This window comes from Colobus angolensis, unplaced genomic scaffold, assembly GCF_000951035.1.
Source record: "Colobus angolensis palliatus isolate OR3802 unplaced genomic scaffold, Cang.pa_1.0 Scaffold34, whole genome shotgun sequence".
Taxonomy (NCBI): domain Eukaryota; kingdom Metazoa; phylum Chordata; class Mammalia; order Primates; family Cercopithecidae; genus Colobus; species Colobus angolensis.
Window position 1 is genome coordinate 6370880 of NW_012116710.1, and position 18885 is coordinate 6389764.

The window sequence follows — 18885 nt, forward strand, 5'->3', positions numbered from 1 at the left end:
ATTAAGCCATCAATTAACTAGTTACTGTTCCTGGATATTTTTAAATTTCCAGTCTGATTTGTTTGCTGTAATAAATAATTCTGTAAGGAACACCTTTGTATCCATGTCATTGTGCCAGTGTGTTTCTGTGGAATAAATTCCTAGAAGAGGGACTGCTGATGAGTGGCAGTCATTTCTGGTATTAGCCTTTGTGTCTCACTGTTTCCTCCTTCCTCTGGCTCACCCTGCAGCCCCTGCAGATCAAGTCAGTAGTGGCACCAGAGCACGTGAAGGGCTACATCTACGTGGAGGCCTACAAGCAGACCCACGTGAAGCAGGCCATCGAGGGGGTGGGCAACCTGCGTCTTGGCTACTGGAACCAGCAGATGGTGCCCATCAAGGAGATGACAGACGTGCTCAAAGTGGTGAAGGAGGTGGCCAACCTGAAACCAAAGTCCTGGGTCCGCCTCAAGCGGGGCATCTACAAGGATGACATTGCTCAGGTGCCAGGGGGCGGGGCAGCATGGGGGTCAAGGTCCCAGCATTCTGTTCTCCCTTTCCTTTTGTCCTTCCCACCTTCTTTGTGCTAGAGAGAATAGAACCCCACTCAGATGAGGTGAAGCAGAGCCTGGGTTCTGTGAGCACACAGGAAATGGATGGCTGTCTTCTGTGCACATTCCCAGGCGTGTTGAGTAAAGGTCTGAAGGAGCGGAGGGCGTGAGGCATGTGGAGCTCTTGGAGAGGGGTGTTGTAGGCAGCAGGAGCGGCCTGTGAGATAGCATGGCACAGTCACTGGCTGCAGCAGGGATGGCCTGAGATGAGTCAGGGAGCTTACAAGGGCTTTGGTATTTACTGGCGTAGGATGGGAGGGCTCTAAAGGACACGGGCTGACTTCAGTGTTAATAAGATTTCTCTGGTGACTGTGTTGACACTGGACCACTGGTTCTCAAGCCAGGGCGATGTTTCCCCAGGGGACATTTGGTAATGTCTGGAGACATTTTTGTTTATGTCAGCTGGGGAGGGGTTTTTTTTTTTTTTTTTTTTTTTTTTTTTTTTTTGAGATGAAGTCTCGCTCTGTCGCCCAGGCTGGAGTGCAGTGGCGGGATCTCAGCTCACTGCAAGCTCCGCCTCCCAGGTTCACACCATTCTCCTGCCTCAGCCTCCCGAGTAGCTGGGACTACAGGCGCCCGCCACCTCGCCCGGCTAGTTTTTTGTATTTTTAGTAGAGACGGGGTTTCACTGTGTTAGCCAGGATGGTCTCGAACTCCTGACCTCATGATCCACCCGTCTCAGCCTCCCAAAGTGCTGGGATTACAGCCTTGAGCCACCGCGCCCGGCCTGGGGAGGGTTTTGATGATTATGGCGTCTAGCGGGTTAAAGCCAGAAATGCTAGACACACACATCCTCCAATGCACACACAAGATGGCTGCCCACAACAAAAAATTACCTGGCCCAAAAAGTCAATAGTGCCAAGGCTGAGAAACCCTGGAATAGCCTGGAGGGGACCATTGGGCAAGAGCATGGAGACCAGGGAGGAGGCTGCTGCTGTAGCCCAGGTGGCAGTGCTGGTGGGATGGGACCAAGACCCTAATACAAGTTGAGTGTCCCTAACCTGAATGCTTGAGACCAGAGGTGTTTTTCAGATTTCAGATTTTTTCAGCTTTTGGAATATTTGCATTATACTTACCGGTTGAGCATCCCAAATCTGAAAATCCAAGAGTGAGCATTTCCTTCGAGCATCATGTTGATGCTCACAAGGTTTCCTATTTTTGAGCATTCTGGGCTTTTGGATTTGGAATGCTGACACTGCAGCAGAGGAGGGGAAGAGGTCAGGTATTTTGAGGGCAGAGCCGAGGGAATTTGCCGATGGATCGGGTGTGGGTGTAAGAGAAAGAAAGGAGTCAAGCATGGCTCCCAGGTTGTGTGCCTGAGCAGAGGGAAGAATGGAGTGGGAGGCGGCAGGTTTGGGGGAGTCAGCGGTTTGCCTGTGGTTGTCCTGGATTTGAGGGACCTTTAGATATTCAGGTGGAGGTATCAGGCAGGCAGTGGCTACTTAGTGCCAGAGTTGAGGGGAGAGACAAGCTAGAGTAGGACTTTTGGGAGTTGTCAGTAGCCTGGTTTCTTCCCCACCATCCTGCATCCCTTCTCCTTCCTAGCATCTCCTGACCCTTCTTGTGTCTGGGGTCAGGGAGGAGGGTGCGACCCTGCTGACCTCCTGCTCGCCCTGCTCAGGTGGACTATGTGGAGCCCAGCCAGAACACCATCTCCCTGAAGATGATCCCGCGCATCGACTACGATCGCATCAAGGCCCGCATGAGCTTGGTACTTGGGGAATCTGGCCTAGGGGAGGGGGTGCACTCGATCCCGCTGGTGGCCAAGCCCCCTCCCTCACCCTTCCCACCCATACCCCTTTCCTCCATAGAAAGACTGGTTTGCCAAAAGGAAGAAGTTTAAGCGGCCTCCACAGAGGCTGTTTGATGCTGAGAAGATCAGGTGCGTGTCCTTGGGGACTGGCTGGGCTGGGTCCCCAGGGCCGGTATACAGAATGTGCCTTTTGCAGGTTCCTCCACAGGGGTGGCCCCACCACAGGTTTAGCCTGTGAATTGGTTAGCTTGGCAGTGTAGCCTCAGGCAAGTCACTTCACATCCCTGTGCCTCAGTTTCCTCTGCTATAAAGATTGATGAGGCTGGGCACAGTGGGAGGGAGCACTTTGGAAGGCTAAGGCAGGAGGCTTGCTTGAGGCCAGGAGTTCGAGACCAGCCTGGGCAACCTAATGAGATCCCATCTTTTAAAATGTAATAATAAGAAAAAAATTTTTTAAAATATTTAAAAAGATTGATGCATCCGGGCACGGTGGCTTACGCCTATAATCCCAGCACTTTGGGAGGCCGAGGTGGGCGGATCACTTGAGGTCAGGAGTTTAAGACCAGCCTGGCCAACATGGTGAACCCTTGTCTCTACTAAAAATACAAAAATTAGCCAAGGTTGGTGGTGGGCGCCTGTAATCCAAGCTACACGGGAGGCTGAGGCAGGAGAATTGCTTAAACCCACAAGGCAGAAGTTGCAGTGAGCCAAGATCGTGCCACTGCACTTGAGCCTGGATAACAGAGCGAGACTCCGTCTCAAAAAAAAAAAAAAAAGATTGATGAAAACAACCTCTGCTTCCTCAGATTATAGATGATAGTGAGAATTAAATAAATCAGTATGCGTATGTACTCAGAATGCACTTGGCATATAAAGTGTGATCCATGGTACGATACATTGAAAGGGATCGACTGTGTCGGGCTTTAGAAAGTCTCCTTTCCTGATCTGCTTATGCCCACTTGAGATGTGGGGGGCATGGAGCCCCTTTCCCTCAGGATGCCCCCCAGGCCCCCCAGCTGGGTAGAGAATTGGAGCAGCCCAGGAATTTCAACATCCCAGGGTCAACTGGGGGCTCCGGCAGGGAGAACAAAGAGGAGGACATGGAGAAATGAGAGGTGCCGGTGACACTCTTCCCTCTGGTCCTGTTCTAGAACTAATTGTGTGTGATTCAGCCAGTCAGTTTCCCTTCAGATAAAGGAAGAGCTGTGGAATGCACCTTTCAGTCTGCACCCAGGGGCCTTGCTGATACATCACCTGCTTGAGTTCGGACCCATTTATACCACTGGTCTCGACTCAACTGAACCTCTCTCTGCAAAGAGCAAACTCTAGTGCTCCCCTCCCCACCCCGCAGCAAGCCAGCTCACCAAGTACCCCAACATGCCCAGCCGAGCATGCTGGCCCGTCCCAGGTTCACCATGGGAGAAGGCGATTGCATGAGTGCAGAAGGAACTTGACCTGCTTCTCCCATGCGTTTCCCTTTTGGAGAGTGAAGGAGGTTCCTTCCCCACCCCGGAGACATGGAACAGGACTAAGCGGCCCCCACTCCATATTCAGGGCCAGGGGCTACAGGTTTGGGAGTCCCACCTGCCTGCTTTTGAATCCTGTCGAGACTCTGGCTTGGCAACCTTGGGTGTGTGGTGTGACCTTCCTGAGCCTGCATTCCCTCACCTGGAAATGATGAGCAGTTACTGATGTCACAGATTTGGGGAAGAGTCTGTGAGGTCATGAATGTGCAGGCCAGGGGGAGTGCTCTGTGAATATTAACTGATACCATTGTCTGATACTGTTACTTTGTTCAGCTAATGTTTACTGCACACTTTCTGTGTCCTGGGCACTATTCTTGGTGAAATTTAGTGAATGTTACATGCCTGACCTGACCTTTTGGAGCTGACATGCTAGTTACAGGGACAGGTCAAACACTAGCTTGTCAGATGGTGATCGGTGCTCTGGTGAAAGATAAATCAGGGAGTGGATGGAGGAGTGCAGGGAGGTGGGAGGTGGGCCTTTGGGGTTTGTGAGAAGTCACTGCTGCCAAGAGGGTGTGTGCTGGGATGGGATGGGTCAGTCTGCCTGTGGTCCTCTCTCACTGTTGCCAGCTGAGATGACTGAGGTACAACAAGACTTCTTGACTCTCCCTTCTAATCTTCTCTCCCCGATAAAATCCCAGGTCCCTGGGGGGCGATGTTGCCTCTGATGGTGACTTCCTCATCTTTGAGGGGAACCGTTACAGCCGGAAGGGCTTTCTGTTCAAGAGCTTCGCCATGTCTGCTGTGGTGAGGGTCCCAGAGGGGCGTTGGTAATGGGGGTGGGGTGAATGTTCTCCTGCAGGCCAGGCCTTGGGCTGTGGGTTATCTGGGTCTGTCCCACTCCTCAAGTTAGGAGTGTTCCCTAGGAGAATGATTCCCCTAGAGCCTACTGAGCTGAGCTGTCACACTGACCTTGGTCCATTTTCTTCTCTTCCCCTCACACCTGGGGGCTTAGATCACGGAGGGTGTGAAGCCCACACTCTCTGAGCTAGAGAAGTTTGAGGACCAGCCAGAGGGCATCGACCTGGAGGTGGTGACTGAGAGCACAGGTATTTGATCCCCTCTAACCTGCGCCAAAGAGCAGGGCGGCCCGCGGTGGCGGCCCCTGAGTCAGCCCTGTGACTGCCCCTGCAGGGAAGGAGCGGGAGCACAACTTCCAACCTGGGGACAATGTGGAGGTCTGTGAGGGCGAGCTCATCAACCTGCAGGGCAAGATCCTCAGCGTGGATGGCAACAAGATCACCATCATGCCCAAGCATGAGGACCTCAAGGTGGGTGCCCGGTGTTCCCAGGTGCAGGGGTTGGTGCGTTCAGGCACATCTGGCTGTATGTGGCTATATGACGTGGTGGTGTGCCTGGTGACACCTGGTTTCCCGGAGGGTAAGTTGAGGCCCTTCTAGTGTTCTCAGGTGCCTGAGAGGCTCTGTCTAAGTATAGCGCAGGGTTGGCGGGCAGCAGGCCTGCCGGGTGGTGTCTGTCTCTGGAGAGTGGCTTGGTCTATCTTTTGTTTCTGAAAAGCAAGATATCTGGGTAGTACTGGGTTGAGAGTGTGATTAACCATGGAGTAGTCCGAGGTGGGGGCTTGATTTTATTTGCTTAGATTGGGGTGTGTGTGTGTGTCTGTGTCTGAGGGGTTGTGCAGGCCTAATGTGATGTGTGGGGTGAGGCTGTCTTGGGTGGGGCTGAGGAGCTGTCCAGTCGGGGTCCTGTGTCTGAGGGGCAGGCTCTCTGTGTGGGTATAAGTAGGCATCGTGTGTCTTGAGGGCAGGCTGGGGTAAAGGTTGTGCAGGTTGGTGTCCTGTGTCTGGGGTCAGCTGTTTCTGGGGCGGTCTGAGGGATCCTCCAGGTGGACTAAGATAGTCTGGGGTGGGTGGTGTGAGCCTTAAGTGGGGTTTTTGAGAACAGGAGTGGATTCTGAAGACAGGAGGGGCAGGCAGGTTGTGGTGGTCTCCCCTCACCTGCTCGTCGACGCTCCCCACACCCAATCCCCCAGGACATGTTGGAGTTCCCAGCCCAGGAACTTCGGAAATACTTCAAGATGGGGGACCACGTGAAGGTGATTGCCGGCCGATTCGAGGGCGACACAGGCCTCATTGTGCGGGTAGAGGAGAATTTTGTTATCCTGTTCTCTGACCTCACCATGCATGAGGTAGGTGGATGGAAGGGTTGGGGAAGGGTGCACGTTCCAAGAGGAGACCCAGGTAGGCAAGCCAGCTGGATTGGGCCTCACCCCTTTCACCATCTCTGGCAGCTGAAGGTGCTCCCCCGAGACCTGCAGCTCTGCTCAGAGACAGCATCAGGTGTGGATGTTGGGGGCCAGCATGAATGGGGCGAGCTGGTGCAGCTGGATCCCCAGACTGTGGGTGTCATCGTGCGACTAGAACGGGAGACCTTCCAGGTGTGTGTGTAGTGCTCTGTGGTGGGGACTTGATTTTAGGAGGCTTCCTGTCCCTCAGCCCCTCATCCCGGGAGGTGGCAGAGCCCCCAGACTGCTCTGGGTTGTAGACCTGGCTCTGTCACTCACCTCTGACTGGCTGATAGTGGGCACGTGGCAAGTCATTGATCCCTCCCCGTGCCTGTTTCACACCCTGTAAAATGGAAACGAGAGCAATGTCTACTCTGTTGGTAGTGAATGATTCCCCGAGGCTAGATCTGTACCCTGGTGGCTGTTCCTCGCTCAAGGATGGAGTGCCACATGTGCCCTCCTGCCTTTGCCCCTTCCTCATGGATGTGGGAGTCACGGAGCACAGGACTTAGGACCCTGGACTCCACATCCACATCTTGGCTTTGTTGCTTCTGTGCTGTGTGACCCTGGGCTAGTGACTCACCCTCTCTGAGCCTGAGTTTCCCTCTGTAAAATGGAAATCATAATAGAATCCACCTCAGAGGAAGTTTTGAGGCTTCAGTTAAATCTTACGGGGCCTGACAGAGTGATAGATGAACAATTAGCTGTTACGTTGCTATCAGCGCCCCCTTCCATCTCTCAGGTCCCTCTTGCCCAATCAGGGGGTAGAGTCTCCTCCCAAAGGGTGTGTTAGAATGACTGGGAACGTTTTTGGTTGACCCAGAACCTAAAGGGTGGCACTCTGCCTGCCTGCCCTGCAGCCAGGGAGTTGATGCCCTGTGGAGCTTGGAACCATCTTCCACAAGGAAGGATTATCCCACTTTAGGGAACCCCTGCCCTGTGTCTCCCCTTCCCATTCTTACCCCCACAGCCTCCCTGCTCTCCCTCTGTAGGTGCTGAACATGTACGGGAAGGTGGTGACTGTCAGACATCAGGCTGTGACTCGTAAGAAAGACAACCGCTTTGCTGTGGCCTTGGACTCGGAGCAGAACAACATCCATGTGAAAGACATCGTTAAGGTCATTGACGGCCCCCACTCAGTGAGTACAAGTTCCTGCTTTTGAACTGCATCTGAAGGAATTTGGTTGGTGGGGGGTGAGGGGGCCATGGCCAAGAGAGTGACCCTTCTCTCCCTGGCTAGGGCCGAGAGGGGGAGATTCGCCATCTCTTCCGAAGCTTCGCCTTCCTACATTGCAAGAAACTGGTGGAGAACGGGGGCATGTTTGTCTGCAAGACCCGCCACCTGGTGCTGGCTGGGGGCTCGAAGGTGAGGTGGGCATGGCGGGACCCTATGCGTTGGGTACCTGGGTCAGCTCTCCAGCCTCCTCTGGCCCCAGAAGTGACAAGATTGGGCTTTTGAGGGATTAGGAGAGCAGTGTCATTGTCAGGTCCTTGGCAAAGAGTGAAAAGGTTTATTTGGGATTCTGAGCTGTTCACCAAGTTATTTATTCATTTCATTTTACTGAGCACCTGTTAGGTGCCAGACACTGGAGAACCAGTGGTGAACAAGACAAAAAAACCCTCTGCTCTCCCAGAGCCGATACTGCAGAGATGGATGGACAGATAAACCCATCGTACAGCGGGAGGCAAGCGCTGTGAAGAAAACAGAACGGGCTCAGGAGACAGGGAGTGATCAGGGCTGCCGTTTTAGGCAGAGGAGGGTAAAGAAAGGCCTCCGTGAGAGGCGACATTGGAGCAGAGACCTGAATGAAGGGATAGAGAGTGAGCATTTTGGAGGAATAGCAAGTGCAAAGGCCCTGAGGCGGGGCTTGTAGGGAAGTGTGCAGGAGCAGGTGGCGCAGAGGAATTGAGGCCTCTGGTGTGGGTGGCTGGGCGGCCTCCTCAGGGCCTGCACCTGGGATGATGACTTCCTGTGGTTTGTAGTTTTCGTGTCTCTGGGGGTTTAAATTCCTAGCTAGCCATATTTTAGTCCTACTCCTTGGCCAGTGGAAGCCCAGGCCCCTTGACAGGCGTACAGTGGCAGAGGGCTGGGAGTTTACCCAGAGGAAATTGAGGCACTGTCACCAGAAGGAGGAAGGGGTGGCAGCAGGGCACATCCTAGCAGGAGCTGTTCCCACCTGGAGGCATTCAGGGTGGTGTAGGGGCTGAGGGACTGTCCCCAGGCCCTGCCACCCCCATCCCCTGCCTGCCAGTTTACTCCTTGCTTCTCTCCTAGCCCCGTGATGTGACCAACTTCACTGTGGGTGGCTTTGCACCTATGAGTCCCCGGATCAGCAGCCCCATGCACCCCAGTGCTGGAGGTGAGGGGTTCAGGCTCGGGACGTGGTGGGTAGAAGCGGCTGGAAGGAACTTGGTGGTTCAGCCCACACTCAGTGCCTGTGCTGAGCTGGGCCCTGCTATTAGGGGGCTCACCACCCACAGGAGGGTAGACGCCGCAGTGACGGCCCGGAGTGGTCAGGGCTTCTATAGGAAAGCCAAGGGGCAGGAGGTGGGCAGAGGAGGCTCTTAACCCAAGTAGGGAGGAGTCAAGCAAGTGAAGGGGGCGTTCTGATGGTGCCCTTGCTGTGGGCACAGCAGTGGGGGACCAGTGACATTCTCCCTCATCCCCAGGTCAGCGTGGCGGCTTTGGTAGTCCAGGTGGCGGCAGTGGTGGCATGAGCAGGGGCCGGGGCCGGAGGGACAACGAACTCATCGGCCAGACCGTGCGCATCTCCCAGGGGCCCTACAAAGGTGACCTGTGAGGCCTGTGGAGGCCTGGGGAGGGGTGTGGTGAAGGAGAGCCTGCCCAGCCTGACCTCCTGCCCCCCGCCGCAGGCTACATCGGTGTGGTGAAGGATGCCACAGAGTCCACGGCCCGTGTGGAGCTGCACTCCACCTGCCAGACCATCTCTGTGGACCGTCAGCGGCTTACCACGGTGTACGGGCGGGGCCTGGGGAGGGCCAGACTGGGGCTTGCTGGGCAGTGAGAGGGCCCTGCTCACCCCATTTGTTCTCTGTGTCCACAGGGGCTCACGGCGCCCAGGTGGCATGACCTCGACCTATGGGCGGACGCCCATGTATGGCTCCCAGACGCCCATGTATGGCTCTGGCTCCCGAACACCCATGTATGGCTCACAGACGCCCCTCCAGGATGGTGAGTGCCCGCAGGGGACAGGGAAGAGGGGCTGGGGGAACCTAGAGGAGGGACGGGACTGACAGACACACTCATCTCCCCCATTCCAGGCAGCCGCACCCCACACTACGGCTCGCAGACGCCCCTGCATGATGGCAGCCGCACTCCTGCCCAGAGTGGGGCCTGGGACCCCAACAACCCCAACACGCCATCACGGTGAGTCCAGGGTTCCCCAGGTTCTGGTGTGTGCTGGTGCGTGTGAGGGTGATGCTGGCTGTCTGGGCATGGAGAGGTTTGTGGGGCCACCCAGCATTCTCTGCTCCCAGCCTCAGGCTGGTCCCTTTGAAGGAGGAGGCATAGCATGGCAGGGCGGGGGCAAAGCGGCCTCCTCTCCAGCCCCAACCTCAGTAGTGATTGTGGTTACCTCTGGGCCTGGAGAAAGATTGCCTGGGTGGGGTGACCTTGGGAGGGCACTCTCATTTCTCTCCGCCACAGTGTCAGCTCTGGAAGGGAAGTAACATCAGGAGTGTCTCTGGATGGGGCTCCTGTGAGAATGAAATTGCCTCAGTTCGGGGTCTGGTGTAGGGTGCTGTTCTGGAAGCATCCTCCACATTATCACCACAGTTGCTCTCAACAGACTTTTCTCCCAACAGGGCTGAGGAAGAATATGAGTATGCCTTCGACGATGAGCCCACCCCGTCCCCGCAGGCCTATGGGGGAACCCCCAATCCCCAAACACCTGGCTACCCAGACCCCTCGTCCCCACAGGTCAACCCACAGTACAACCCGCAGACGCCAGGGACGCCGGCCATGTGAGTCCCCTGGGGCCCGCCCTCATCGGCCCCTGCCCAAACCCTCCTACAGCCACTGCCTCCTTTCCCCTCTCTGCTCCAACAAATGCCCCCTTCTTTCCTGTCTCTGCAGGTACAACACAGACCAGTTCTCTCCCTATGCCGCCCCCTCCCCACAAGGTTCCTACCAGCCCAGCCCTAGTCCCCAGAGCTACCACCAGGTGGCGCCAAGCCCAGCAGGCTACCAGAATACCCACTCCCCGGCCAGCTACCACCCTACACCCTCGCCCATGGCCTATCAGGTAATGGTCTGCCTGCCTGCGCTTGAGGGTGGTAGGCCTTGGGCCTGTAGGGTTGGCCAGGCCAGATGACTATTCCCAATGACGCTTCCTCTTTCCCCTGCAGGCTAGCCCCAGCCCGAGCCCTGTTGGCTACAGTCCTATGACACCTGGAGCTCCCTCCCCTGGTGGCTACAACCCACACACGCCAGGCTCAGGCATCGAGCAGAACTCCAGCGACTGGGTAACCACTGACATTCAGGTGAAGGTGCGGGACACCTACCTGGATACACAGGTGGTGGGACAGACAGGTGTCATCCGCAGTGTCACGGTACGTGGGGCCCAGGGTGGTGGGTGAGCAGGCATCCTTTCCTTCGTACCCCCTAAACTGGGGACAGACCTGTCCCCAGATGGTGACAGCCCAGAGTGGGCAGAGCTGGAATGGAGGAAGCCTAGAGGGCAAGGGGAGCTATGTGAACCCGATTGAGGCATCTTACCCGATTTAGTGAGGAATCAGAGAGGGCTTCCTGGGGAAGGAGAAATTTCAGCCAAGACCTGAAGAATGAATAGGAGTAAGTTAAGGAAAATGACTGGGCTGAGTGTGTTCCAAATGGCGGGAACTGCATGTGCAGAAGCCTGGAGGTGAGGAGAACTTGGGCACGTTCCGGGAGCTGAAGGGTTTGTTGTGGCTGGAACATAAAGAGCCAAAGTGGGCTGGGCAGTGGTTCATGCCTACAATCCCAGCACTCTGAGAGGCTGAGGTGGGCAGATCACCTGAGGTCAGGAGTTCAAGACCAGCCTGGCCAACATGGTGAAACGCTGTCTCTACTAAAAATACAAAAAAAAAAAAAAAAAAAAAATTAGCTGGGCGTAGTGGCGCACGTCTGTAATCCCAGCTACTCAGGAGGCTGAGACAGGAGAATCACTTGAACCCAGGAGGTGGAGGTTGTGGTGAGCCGAGATCATGCCACTGCACTCCAGTCTGGGCAACAGAGCAAGACTCCTCTCAAAACAAACAAAAAGTAAAAAACACAAAAATGAGTGATGAGGCCAAAGAGTTGGCTGGGGCCCCGTCATGCACCAGCTTGGAGGACCTAGACTGTCCTTAGGGTGCCGGAGAGCCAAGGAGGAATCTAAGCAGGAGAAGGGTGGGAGCAGATCTGTGGTGTGGAATTCTCCATCCATCAGTGATGGATTGGGGGTGGGGAGACTGGGCTGGGAGCCCAGGGGGAGGCTGGGCTGCGCTAGGGCAGGGCTATGGGGATGAGGCAGGAGGCAGGTGGGAAAGACCCTCACGGGCTGAATGGCCAGGCCTCAGAGCTAGGGGCTTATGGGTCAGGGAGGTGACCAAGATGAGGTTCAGAGCCCTGGTGGGGCCTGCAGACCATGGGGTGGTCCCTGAGACCAGGTCCAGGAAAAGGAGCAGGTGTGGGGAAGATGCTGAGGCAAGTTTGGTACATGAAGAGTCAAGAAGCAGTCTCTTTTTTGCCTGTTAGCTTCATTCTGATGCTTCCCTTGCTGACTGGGTCACCCTGTCCACCTACCCTGACATGCACCACAGGCCCCAGGCCTTGGAACCAGCCCCAGCCTTGGCCTTTCCTGCCCCCATTTCACCTTGAGTTCTCAGAATGAGCCCTGAGCCTGTGTCCCCTGGAGTGTGGGCCTCAGTCCCATGTTGGGAGCAGGACAGGCTGACCAAGCTGTCCCTATCCTCCAGGGGGGCATGTGCTCCGTGTACCTGAAGGACAGTGAGAAGGTCGTCAGCATTTCCAGTGAGCACCTGGAGCCCATCACCCCCACCAAGAACAACAAGGTAAGGGGCAGGGGGCAAGGAGATAAAATGGGGGTGTTGGGTGCTGACACGGACCCTGACCACATTACCCCCACCCCCAGGTGAAAGTGATCCTGGGCGAGGATCGGGAAGCCACGGGCGTCCTGCTGAGCATTGATGGTGAGGATGGCATTGTCCGTATGGACCTTGATGAGCAGCTCAAGATCCTCAACCTCCGCTTCCTGGGGAAGCTCCTGGAAGCCTGAAGCAGGCAGGCGGGTGGACTTCGGCAGGTGAAGAGTGGTCCTCCTTCCTTCCCTGGCCCTTGGCTGTGACACAAGATCCTGCTGCAGAGCTAGGCCGATCGTTCTGGATTTCCTTTTATTTTTCTTTTTAGTTTTCCATCTTCTCCCTCCCTGGTGCTCATTGGAATCTGAGTAGAGTTTGGGGGAGGGTCCCTATCTTCTTGTACCTCCTCCCCACAGCTTGCTTTTGTTGTATCGTCTTTCAATAAAAAGAAGCTGTTTGGTCTAAAAGTGTGTGTGTGTGTGTGTGTGTGTGTGCGCGCGCGCGCGGGCCATGGGAATGAGGTGTCTTTAAGTGGGGTCATTTGCAGACCCCACTTCCTTGCTTTGTGGTTGGGGCAAATAACTGGATGCTACCTGAATCTGTTTTCCCATCTAGATAATAGTAATAGTACCTGCCCCAGAGGGCTCTTGAGGGGAATGTGTATGAGAAGACATCGGAAGGAGATGATCAGAGTAGAGCTTGTCATGTGATTGATGACATTATATCTTATTCAGGCATGAATTATGCTAAGTGAAAGTCACAGTATCCTCCAGGAAACCTAAATTGGTCCTGTGGTGCAGGATACAGTGCTTGATGGTCCTTTTTGTTTTTTCTTTCTTTTTTTTTTTTTTTTTTTTGAGACAGTCTTGCTCTGTCACCAGGCTGGAGTGCAGTGGCACGATCTTGGCTCACTGCAACCTCCGCCTCCCAGGTTCAAGCGATTCTTCCTCATCAGCCTCCCCAGTAGTGTGCGCCACCACACCCAGTGAATTTTTTTGTATTTTTAGTAGAGATGGGGTTTCACCATGTTGGCCAGGATGGTCTTGATCTCTTGACCTCATGATCTGCCCACCTTGGCCTCCCAAAGTGCTGGGATTACAGGCGTGAGCCACTGTGCCCAGCCTTTTTTTTTTTTTTCTCCTCCGAGGTGGAGTCTCTCTGTCGCCCAGGCTGGAGTGCAGTGGCGTGATCTCAGCTCACTGCAACCTCCACCTCCTGGGTTCAAGCAGTTCCGTCTCAGCCTGCCGAGTAGCTGGGAGTACAGGTGCGAGCCACCATGCCTGGCTTTTTTTTTCTTTTTTTTGTAGTTTTAGCAGAAACGGGTTTCACCATGTTGTTCAGGCTGGTCTTGAATTCCTGACCTCGTGATTCGCCCGCCTCGGCCTCCCACAGTGCTGGGATTACAGGCGTGAGCCACTGCGCCTGGCCAATGGTCCTTTATTTTTCTGTTTGAGATAGGGGTCTCACTCTGTTGACCAGGCTGGAGTTCAGTGGCACAGTCATTGCTTACTGCAGCCTCAACCTCCTGCACTCAAGCGATCCTCTTGCCTCAGCCTCCTAAGTAGCTGGGACTACAGGCGTGCGCCACCGCGTCTGGATAATTTTTTTATTTTTAAATTTTTTATAGAGACGGGTCTCACTATATTGCTCAGGCTGGTCTCGATCTCCTAGCTTCAAGTGATCCTCCTGCCTTGGCCTCCCACAGTGCTGCAATTACAGGCGTGAGCCACAGTGCCCAGCGGTCCTTTTCCTTGAACCCTGATAGCAGTGACACCAGGATTGTTGTAGCTTATCCAGTGGGTGCAATCTGAAGAGACTGGGGCTTAGTATCCAGAACCTGTTTCCCTTCCCCATTAGATATTCCTGTCTTTTTACAAATGTAAATGTATTATAAAACATTTCAGGGAGGGCGCGATAGCTCATGCCTGTAATCCCGGCACTTTGGGAGTCCAAGGGGGGCGGATCATTTGAGGTCTGGAGTTTAAAGACCAGCCTGACCCAACATAGTGAAACTCTTGTCTCTATTAAAAATAACAAAAACAATTAGCCGGGCATGGTGGCGGGCGCCTGTATTCCCAGCTACTTGGAAGGCTGAGGCATGAGAATCACTTGAATCTGGGAGGCGGAGGTTGCAGTGAGCCGAGATTGTGCCAAATGCACTGCAGCCTGGGTGACAGAGCAAAACTCTGTCTCAAAAAACATTTCAGATGTTCAAGATTATATATCAAGAACACCCATGTCCCCACCACCCAGGGGAGGAAACAGGAAACAATATGTACTAGATGGGACCCACTTCAGCAGCACCCCAATCCATTCCCCCAGAAGTAACCAGGAGTGCCGAGTTCCTTGTGTCTTTCCCTTGCTTGAATTCGTATTTTTACTACCTCGGTATTTTGTTTTAAAGTTTACATAAACAGGATCTGATTTTTCTTACACTCAATTTAGGGGAGGTTCGTAGTGTCTATAGCCTCTAATTTGTTTCTCAGTCAAGCCCTGTACAGCCAGATACTGCTGTTCTTTGGCTGAGCCTCAGGTAAAATGGTTGGCTCTTCAGTCCTTTATAGAAAATCATGGTAGGAAGGGGCCAGGTGCGGTGGCTCACGCCTGTAATCCCAGCACTTTGGGAGGCCGAGGCGGGCGGATCACAAGGTCAGGAGATCGAGACCATCCTGGCTAACACAGTGAAACCCGGTCTCTACTAAAAATACAAAAAAGTAGTAGGGCATAGTGGTGGGCACCTGTAGTCCCAGCTACTCGGGAGGCTGAGGCAGGAGAAGGGCATGAACCCGGGAGGCGGAGCTTGCAGTGAGCCGAGATGGCGCCACTGCACTCCAGCCCCGGTGACAGGAAAAAAAAAAAAAGGTAGGAAGGAATGGGAGAGAAAACAGATTCCTCCTCCCAGTTCCATGTGAGGAAGAGTTTTATTATTAATTTTTGTATTTTTGAGACGGAGTCTCCCTCTGTCTCCCAGGCTGGAGTGCAGTGGCACGATCTAGGTTCACTGCAACCTCCACCTCCCGGGTTCAAGCGATTATCCTGCCTCAGCTTCCCCAGCAGGTGGGACTACAGGCGTGCGCCCTCATGCCTGGCTAATTATTTTTTTTTTTAATTTTTAGTAGAGGGGGGGTTTGCCATATTGGCCAGGCTGGTCTCAAATTCCTGACCTCAGGTGATCCGCCTGCCTCAGCCTCCCAAAGTCCTGGGATTATAGGCGTGAGCCACCGAGCCTGGCCTATTATTATTAATTTTAAAAACAGAGATGGCAGTCTTGCTATGTTATCCAGGGTGGTCTCAAACTCCCGGCCTCAAGCGATCCTCCTGCCTCGGCCTCCTAAAGCGCAGGGATTACAGGTGTGAGCCACCGCGCCTGGCCAAAAGAGTTTTCGAGGACTGGCTTTTCAGGTCGCTTTCTGGGCCTCAGTGTATATTTCTGACAATTGGGAGGTGAGGCCCTTACACGGTGCCCTTACACGGTGAGACAAGCGACCTGACTCGTGACTATTTTTTTGGACAAATCAGGCAGCCACTGACTCCATTATGGCCTCAGCTTTACCTCTGGGCAATGAGTGTGATCCCTTCCCTCGCTGCGTCCTTTGCAGGGCGGTGGCACTCTGTAAGGCCCAAGCGGGACGTGGTCCAGGTGACTTTGGATCCCAGTTGGCGCCCCGCCAGGGGCAGCCAGGAGAATGGTTAGAGGAAAGCGCGCCTGCGGCAATCCGCCCGATGACTTTGGTCTCTCTCGGGCTTCCGTCCACCCGCCCCGCCTCCGCGCTTCCATTGGCTGTAGCTCCGGCCCGGGGCGGGGGAGAAGGGAGCGAGTGGGCGGGGCCGCGTGGCGTCAGCGCAAGATGGCGGCCTCGACAGCGCTGTTCTCGCGCTTGCGGAGCGGGCTCAGGCTCGGCTCGCGGGGACTGTGCACGAGGTTGGCGACGCCGCCCCCCCGGGCCCCAGATCAGGTGAGCGGAACGAGGGTGGCGCTCGGAATGTGGGGTCCCTTCCCTGGAGTTCCGGACATATCGCCGCCCCTTGGGGGTTCCGGGACGCCTCACCTCAGGGTGCTGAATGAAACGCCGCTTGCATTTTGGGGCCCTTCCCAGCCTCCTGGGTGGACAACACTTGCTCCCCTAGGCTGGAGGCTGGGAACCCAGATGTGCCCTCTACACCCCACCTCGCACCCACGTGGGTGCCGGAGGAGGAGGAGGTTACCGGTTCCCCGTCTCAGTGACCACTCAGGTGATACTTGAGCTGGAGGGGCCTGGTCCGCCGGAGTCCCAGTCAGGCCGTGGGAGTTATTTTCTCTGTGGCGTTGGTGGTCGTGAGGTAGACGTTTGGGTTTCCAATTCGACCTGCCTCCATGTTGACAGAGACCCAGCCATTCTGACCTCCAACTCTGTCACTTCTGTGCCCGAGTTCCCCAAGCCCCAGACAAGTGACTGCCCCTCCCCGCCTCCGCTCCCATCCCTTACCCTGTAACTCTGCTACCTTTAGCCCCAAGCAGCCGGATGTCGTAACTCCCCGTCCTGTCTGTCCCCCTTCCCCCACCACTTGTGCCCTCCGTTCCCTCTCATCCCAGTGTTTAGGCCCTCCCATCCCTTATTCTCCGTGCTCTGCTTTTCTGGACTGCAGACCCTCCAGTCCTGTTGCCTTCAGGATCCTGTGCACCTGGCCTGTTAGCTCTTAAAACTCCTGGCATCCTGGTGCCGGACAGTCTGCTTTTGACCCTCTGAGCGCCCCACTTCCTGACTGCGCCTCCAGGGACACAGATGTCCAGGGCTCTGTGGGTGCCTGCCTCTTGGCTCCTGAACTTGATTCTTCTTGGACTGGAGGGTTGGAACCATCCTGACCTCTCTCCTCTCTTAGCTGACCTCCCCTTTCTCAGTCGCAGGCTGCAGAGATCGGGAGCCGCGGGAGCACTAAGGCACAAGGGCCACAGCAGCAGCCGGGTTCAGAGGGTCCCAGCTATGCCAAAAAAGTTGCGCTCTGGCTTGCTGGGCTGCTTGGAGCTGGTGGGACCGTGAGCGTCGTCTATATCTTTGGTGAGGGACATATCCCTGCCCCCCAGTTTTGTTCCTTGGCCTCCCTAGTCCACTGTGAAATCTCCCACTCTTACCCACTACCAACGTCTCTCATCTTCATTCCCTGGCTCCTTCCTCAATAGGGCAGCCAAATAGGACACCTACCTTGAAAACCAGGGAAGTCTTTCTTCTCCCTTCTACTCCTTAAGGTTCTAGTCTTTCTAGTTGGTTCCTGTACCAGGATACAGGAAAGAGGGAATGGGAAAGGATAGGCCTGGATCAGCTTCCTAAACTTTGTCTTTCCTCAGCACCCAAAAATCCAGCCTTCCACTAGTTCCTTTATCCCACAGACCCAAGAGACCCAGCCCCAGCCCCCTTTCTCTCAAAGACCCAGGAATATTGGCTCCCAGCCCCCTCCTGGCTTGAATCCAGGAGGCTGTGCCTCTAACTCTCTTTCCTCAGATCCAGGAGTCCAGGCCCCTTATCCCACTCCTCCCTCAGGACCCAGGGGACTGGGCCCTAATTCCTCATATTCATCCTGGTCTCCCTTGCAGGAAACAACCCAGTGGACGAAAATGGTGCCAAGGTGAGGGGGAAAGAGACCGAGGCCTTGCCAGGAGTCCTAGCCTGTGGGTGAGAGGGGTCCCCTTTGGTCTGTTCAGGCACATTGCTTGTCTGGAGTGAGCCTTTCTTTCCCAGTGACCTTTGCCTATTCCTGTTGGGGTCCTGGAGATTCCTTTTCTGTATGTGATGGGGTTCTGCCTCTGACATCCTAAACCTTCCATTTTTCTCTCCACCTCCCAGATTCCTGATGAGTTTGACAATGGTGAGTAAACAAGCACAGATTCTGGAGTCCTTGACCCTCTCAACTCTGTCATTTGTAAGGATGTCTCTCTCCCCATCTGGTGTCTCCGGCCCCTCCTCCTTCCACTGGGGAGGTGGGGGAGCCAGCAGCTGGATGGCGTTGTGGGGAGGGACATTACAAAGCCCCAGCCTGCTTCCCTGGCCCCTCAGCCCCGAGCAGATGGTCAGAGACAGATGGGGGAGGGGAGCCTTGGGTGGGAGGGCTTGGGGACACAGGGTGGCCTATCTCCAGACACATGGGTTCCTGTGTCTTAAACCAAGCATCTGCAGCTCCCAACTCCTTCCCCATCCCCCTCAAGCCCCTACCCCATTAGGCTCATTTTCAAAACAATGCCTCCTTCCTCCCTCTCCATCTGGTTAACCAGCTTTTGGTGGTGAAGTTTATGACAAATTGGATAGTAGAGATTAGTTGTCAATCGTGTCATACCTGGCCCTTCCCAGGAGAAAAATGAAATTGGTGGGTCCAGAAAGCCACCTGTTTATGTTGGGGGACGTTTGCAAACAGTCGTGTTAATACGTTGATTGTTTCAAACTGGGCAGGTGGGTGAGTGCCGTTTAAACTGGGCAGTTGTAGAATCATGCTGGCTTCAACAAATAATATGCTGATTTAAATTGGGCAGGTAAATCTGAAGTTTTGAAGTGTATATGTTTACTAGCCTAACTGGTTTCAATATTGTGTTTTTTTGTTTTTATTTTTTTTATTTTTTATTTTTTTTGAGACGGAGTCTCGCACCCAGGCTGGAGTGCAGTGGCCAGATCTCAGCTCACTGCAAGCTCCGCCTCCTGGGTTTACACCATTCTCCTGCCTCAG

At 54.7% G+C, this 18885-nt stretch overlaps 2 protein-coding genes across 3 annotated transcripts in view; both read left to right on the top strand.

Annotated features, from left to right (window-relative positions):
• SUPT5H (suppressor of Ty 5 homolog (S. cerevisiae)) overlaps positions 1 to 12662 on the top strand; it is a 35416-nt gene extending 22754 nt beyond the window's left edge. For both annotated transcript variants that reach the window (XM_011952437.1, XM_011952436.1), the window contains exons 11-30: positions 231 to 482; positions 2212 to 2301; positions 2402 to 2472; positions 4511 to 4616; positions 4825 to 4918; positions 5004 to 5140; positions 5863 to 6018; positions 6121 to 6267; positions 7107 to 7253; positions 7355 to 7480; positions 8390 to 8474; positions 8785 to 8904; positions 8989 to 9091; positions 9180 to 9307; positions 9397 to 9502; positions 9940 to 10098; positions 10211 to 10379; positions 10483 to 10686; positions 12073 to 12168; positions 12249 to 12662. In XM_011952437.1, the coding sequence (XP_011807827.1) occupies positions 231 to 482; positions 2212 to 2301; positions 2402 to 2472; positions 4511 to 4616; positions 4825 to 4918; positions 5004 to 5140; positions 5863 to 6018; positions 6121 to 6267; positions 7107 to 7253; positions 7355 to 7480; positions 8390 to 8474; positions 8785 to 8904; positions 8989 to 9091; positions 9180 to 9307; positions 9397 to 9502; positions 9940 to 10098; positions 10211 to 10379; positions 10483 to 10686; positions 12073 to 12168; positions 12249 to 12392 (2640 nt within the window). In that variant the 3' untranslated portion in view covers positions 12393 to 12662. The remainder of the gene's footprint in view (positions 1 to 230; positions 483 to 2211; positions 2302 to 2401; positions 2473 to 4510; positions 4617 to 4824; positions 4919 to 5003; positions 5141 to 5862; positions 6019 to 6120; positions 6268 to 7106; positions 7254 to 7354; positions 7481 to 8389; positions 8475 to 8784; positions 8905 to 8988; positions 9092 to 9179; positions 9308 to 9396; positions 9503 to 9939; positions 10099 to 10210; positions 10380 to 10482; positions 10687 to 12072; positions 12169 to 12248) is intronic.
• Positions 12663 to 15623: 2961 nt separating this feature from the next.
• The window catches only part of TIMM50 (translocase of inner mitochondrial membrane 50 homolog (S. cerevisiae)), a 10263-nt gene continuing 7001 nt past the window's right edge, over positions 15624 to 18885 (top strand). The window contains 5 exon segments of the mRNA XM_011952440.1: positions 15624 to 15855; positions 15858 to 16151; positions 17081 to 17231; positions 17765 to 17796; positions 18015 to 18036. Of these exon segments, the coding sequence (XP_011807830.1) occupies positions 15733 to 15855; positions 15858 to 16151; positions 17081 to 17231; positions 17765 to 17796; positions 18015 to 18036 (622 nt within the window). The 5' untranslated portion in view covers positions 15624 to 15732.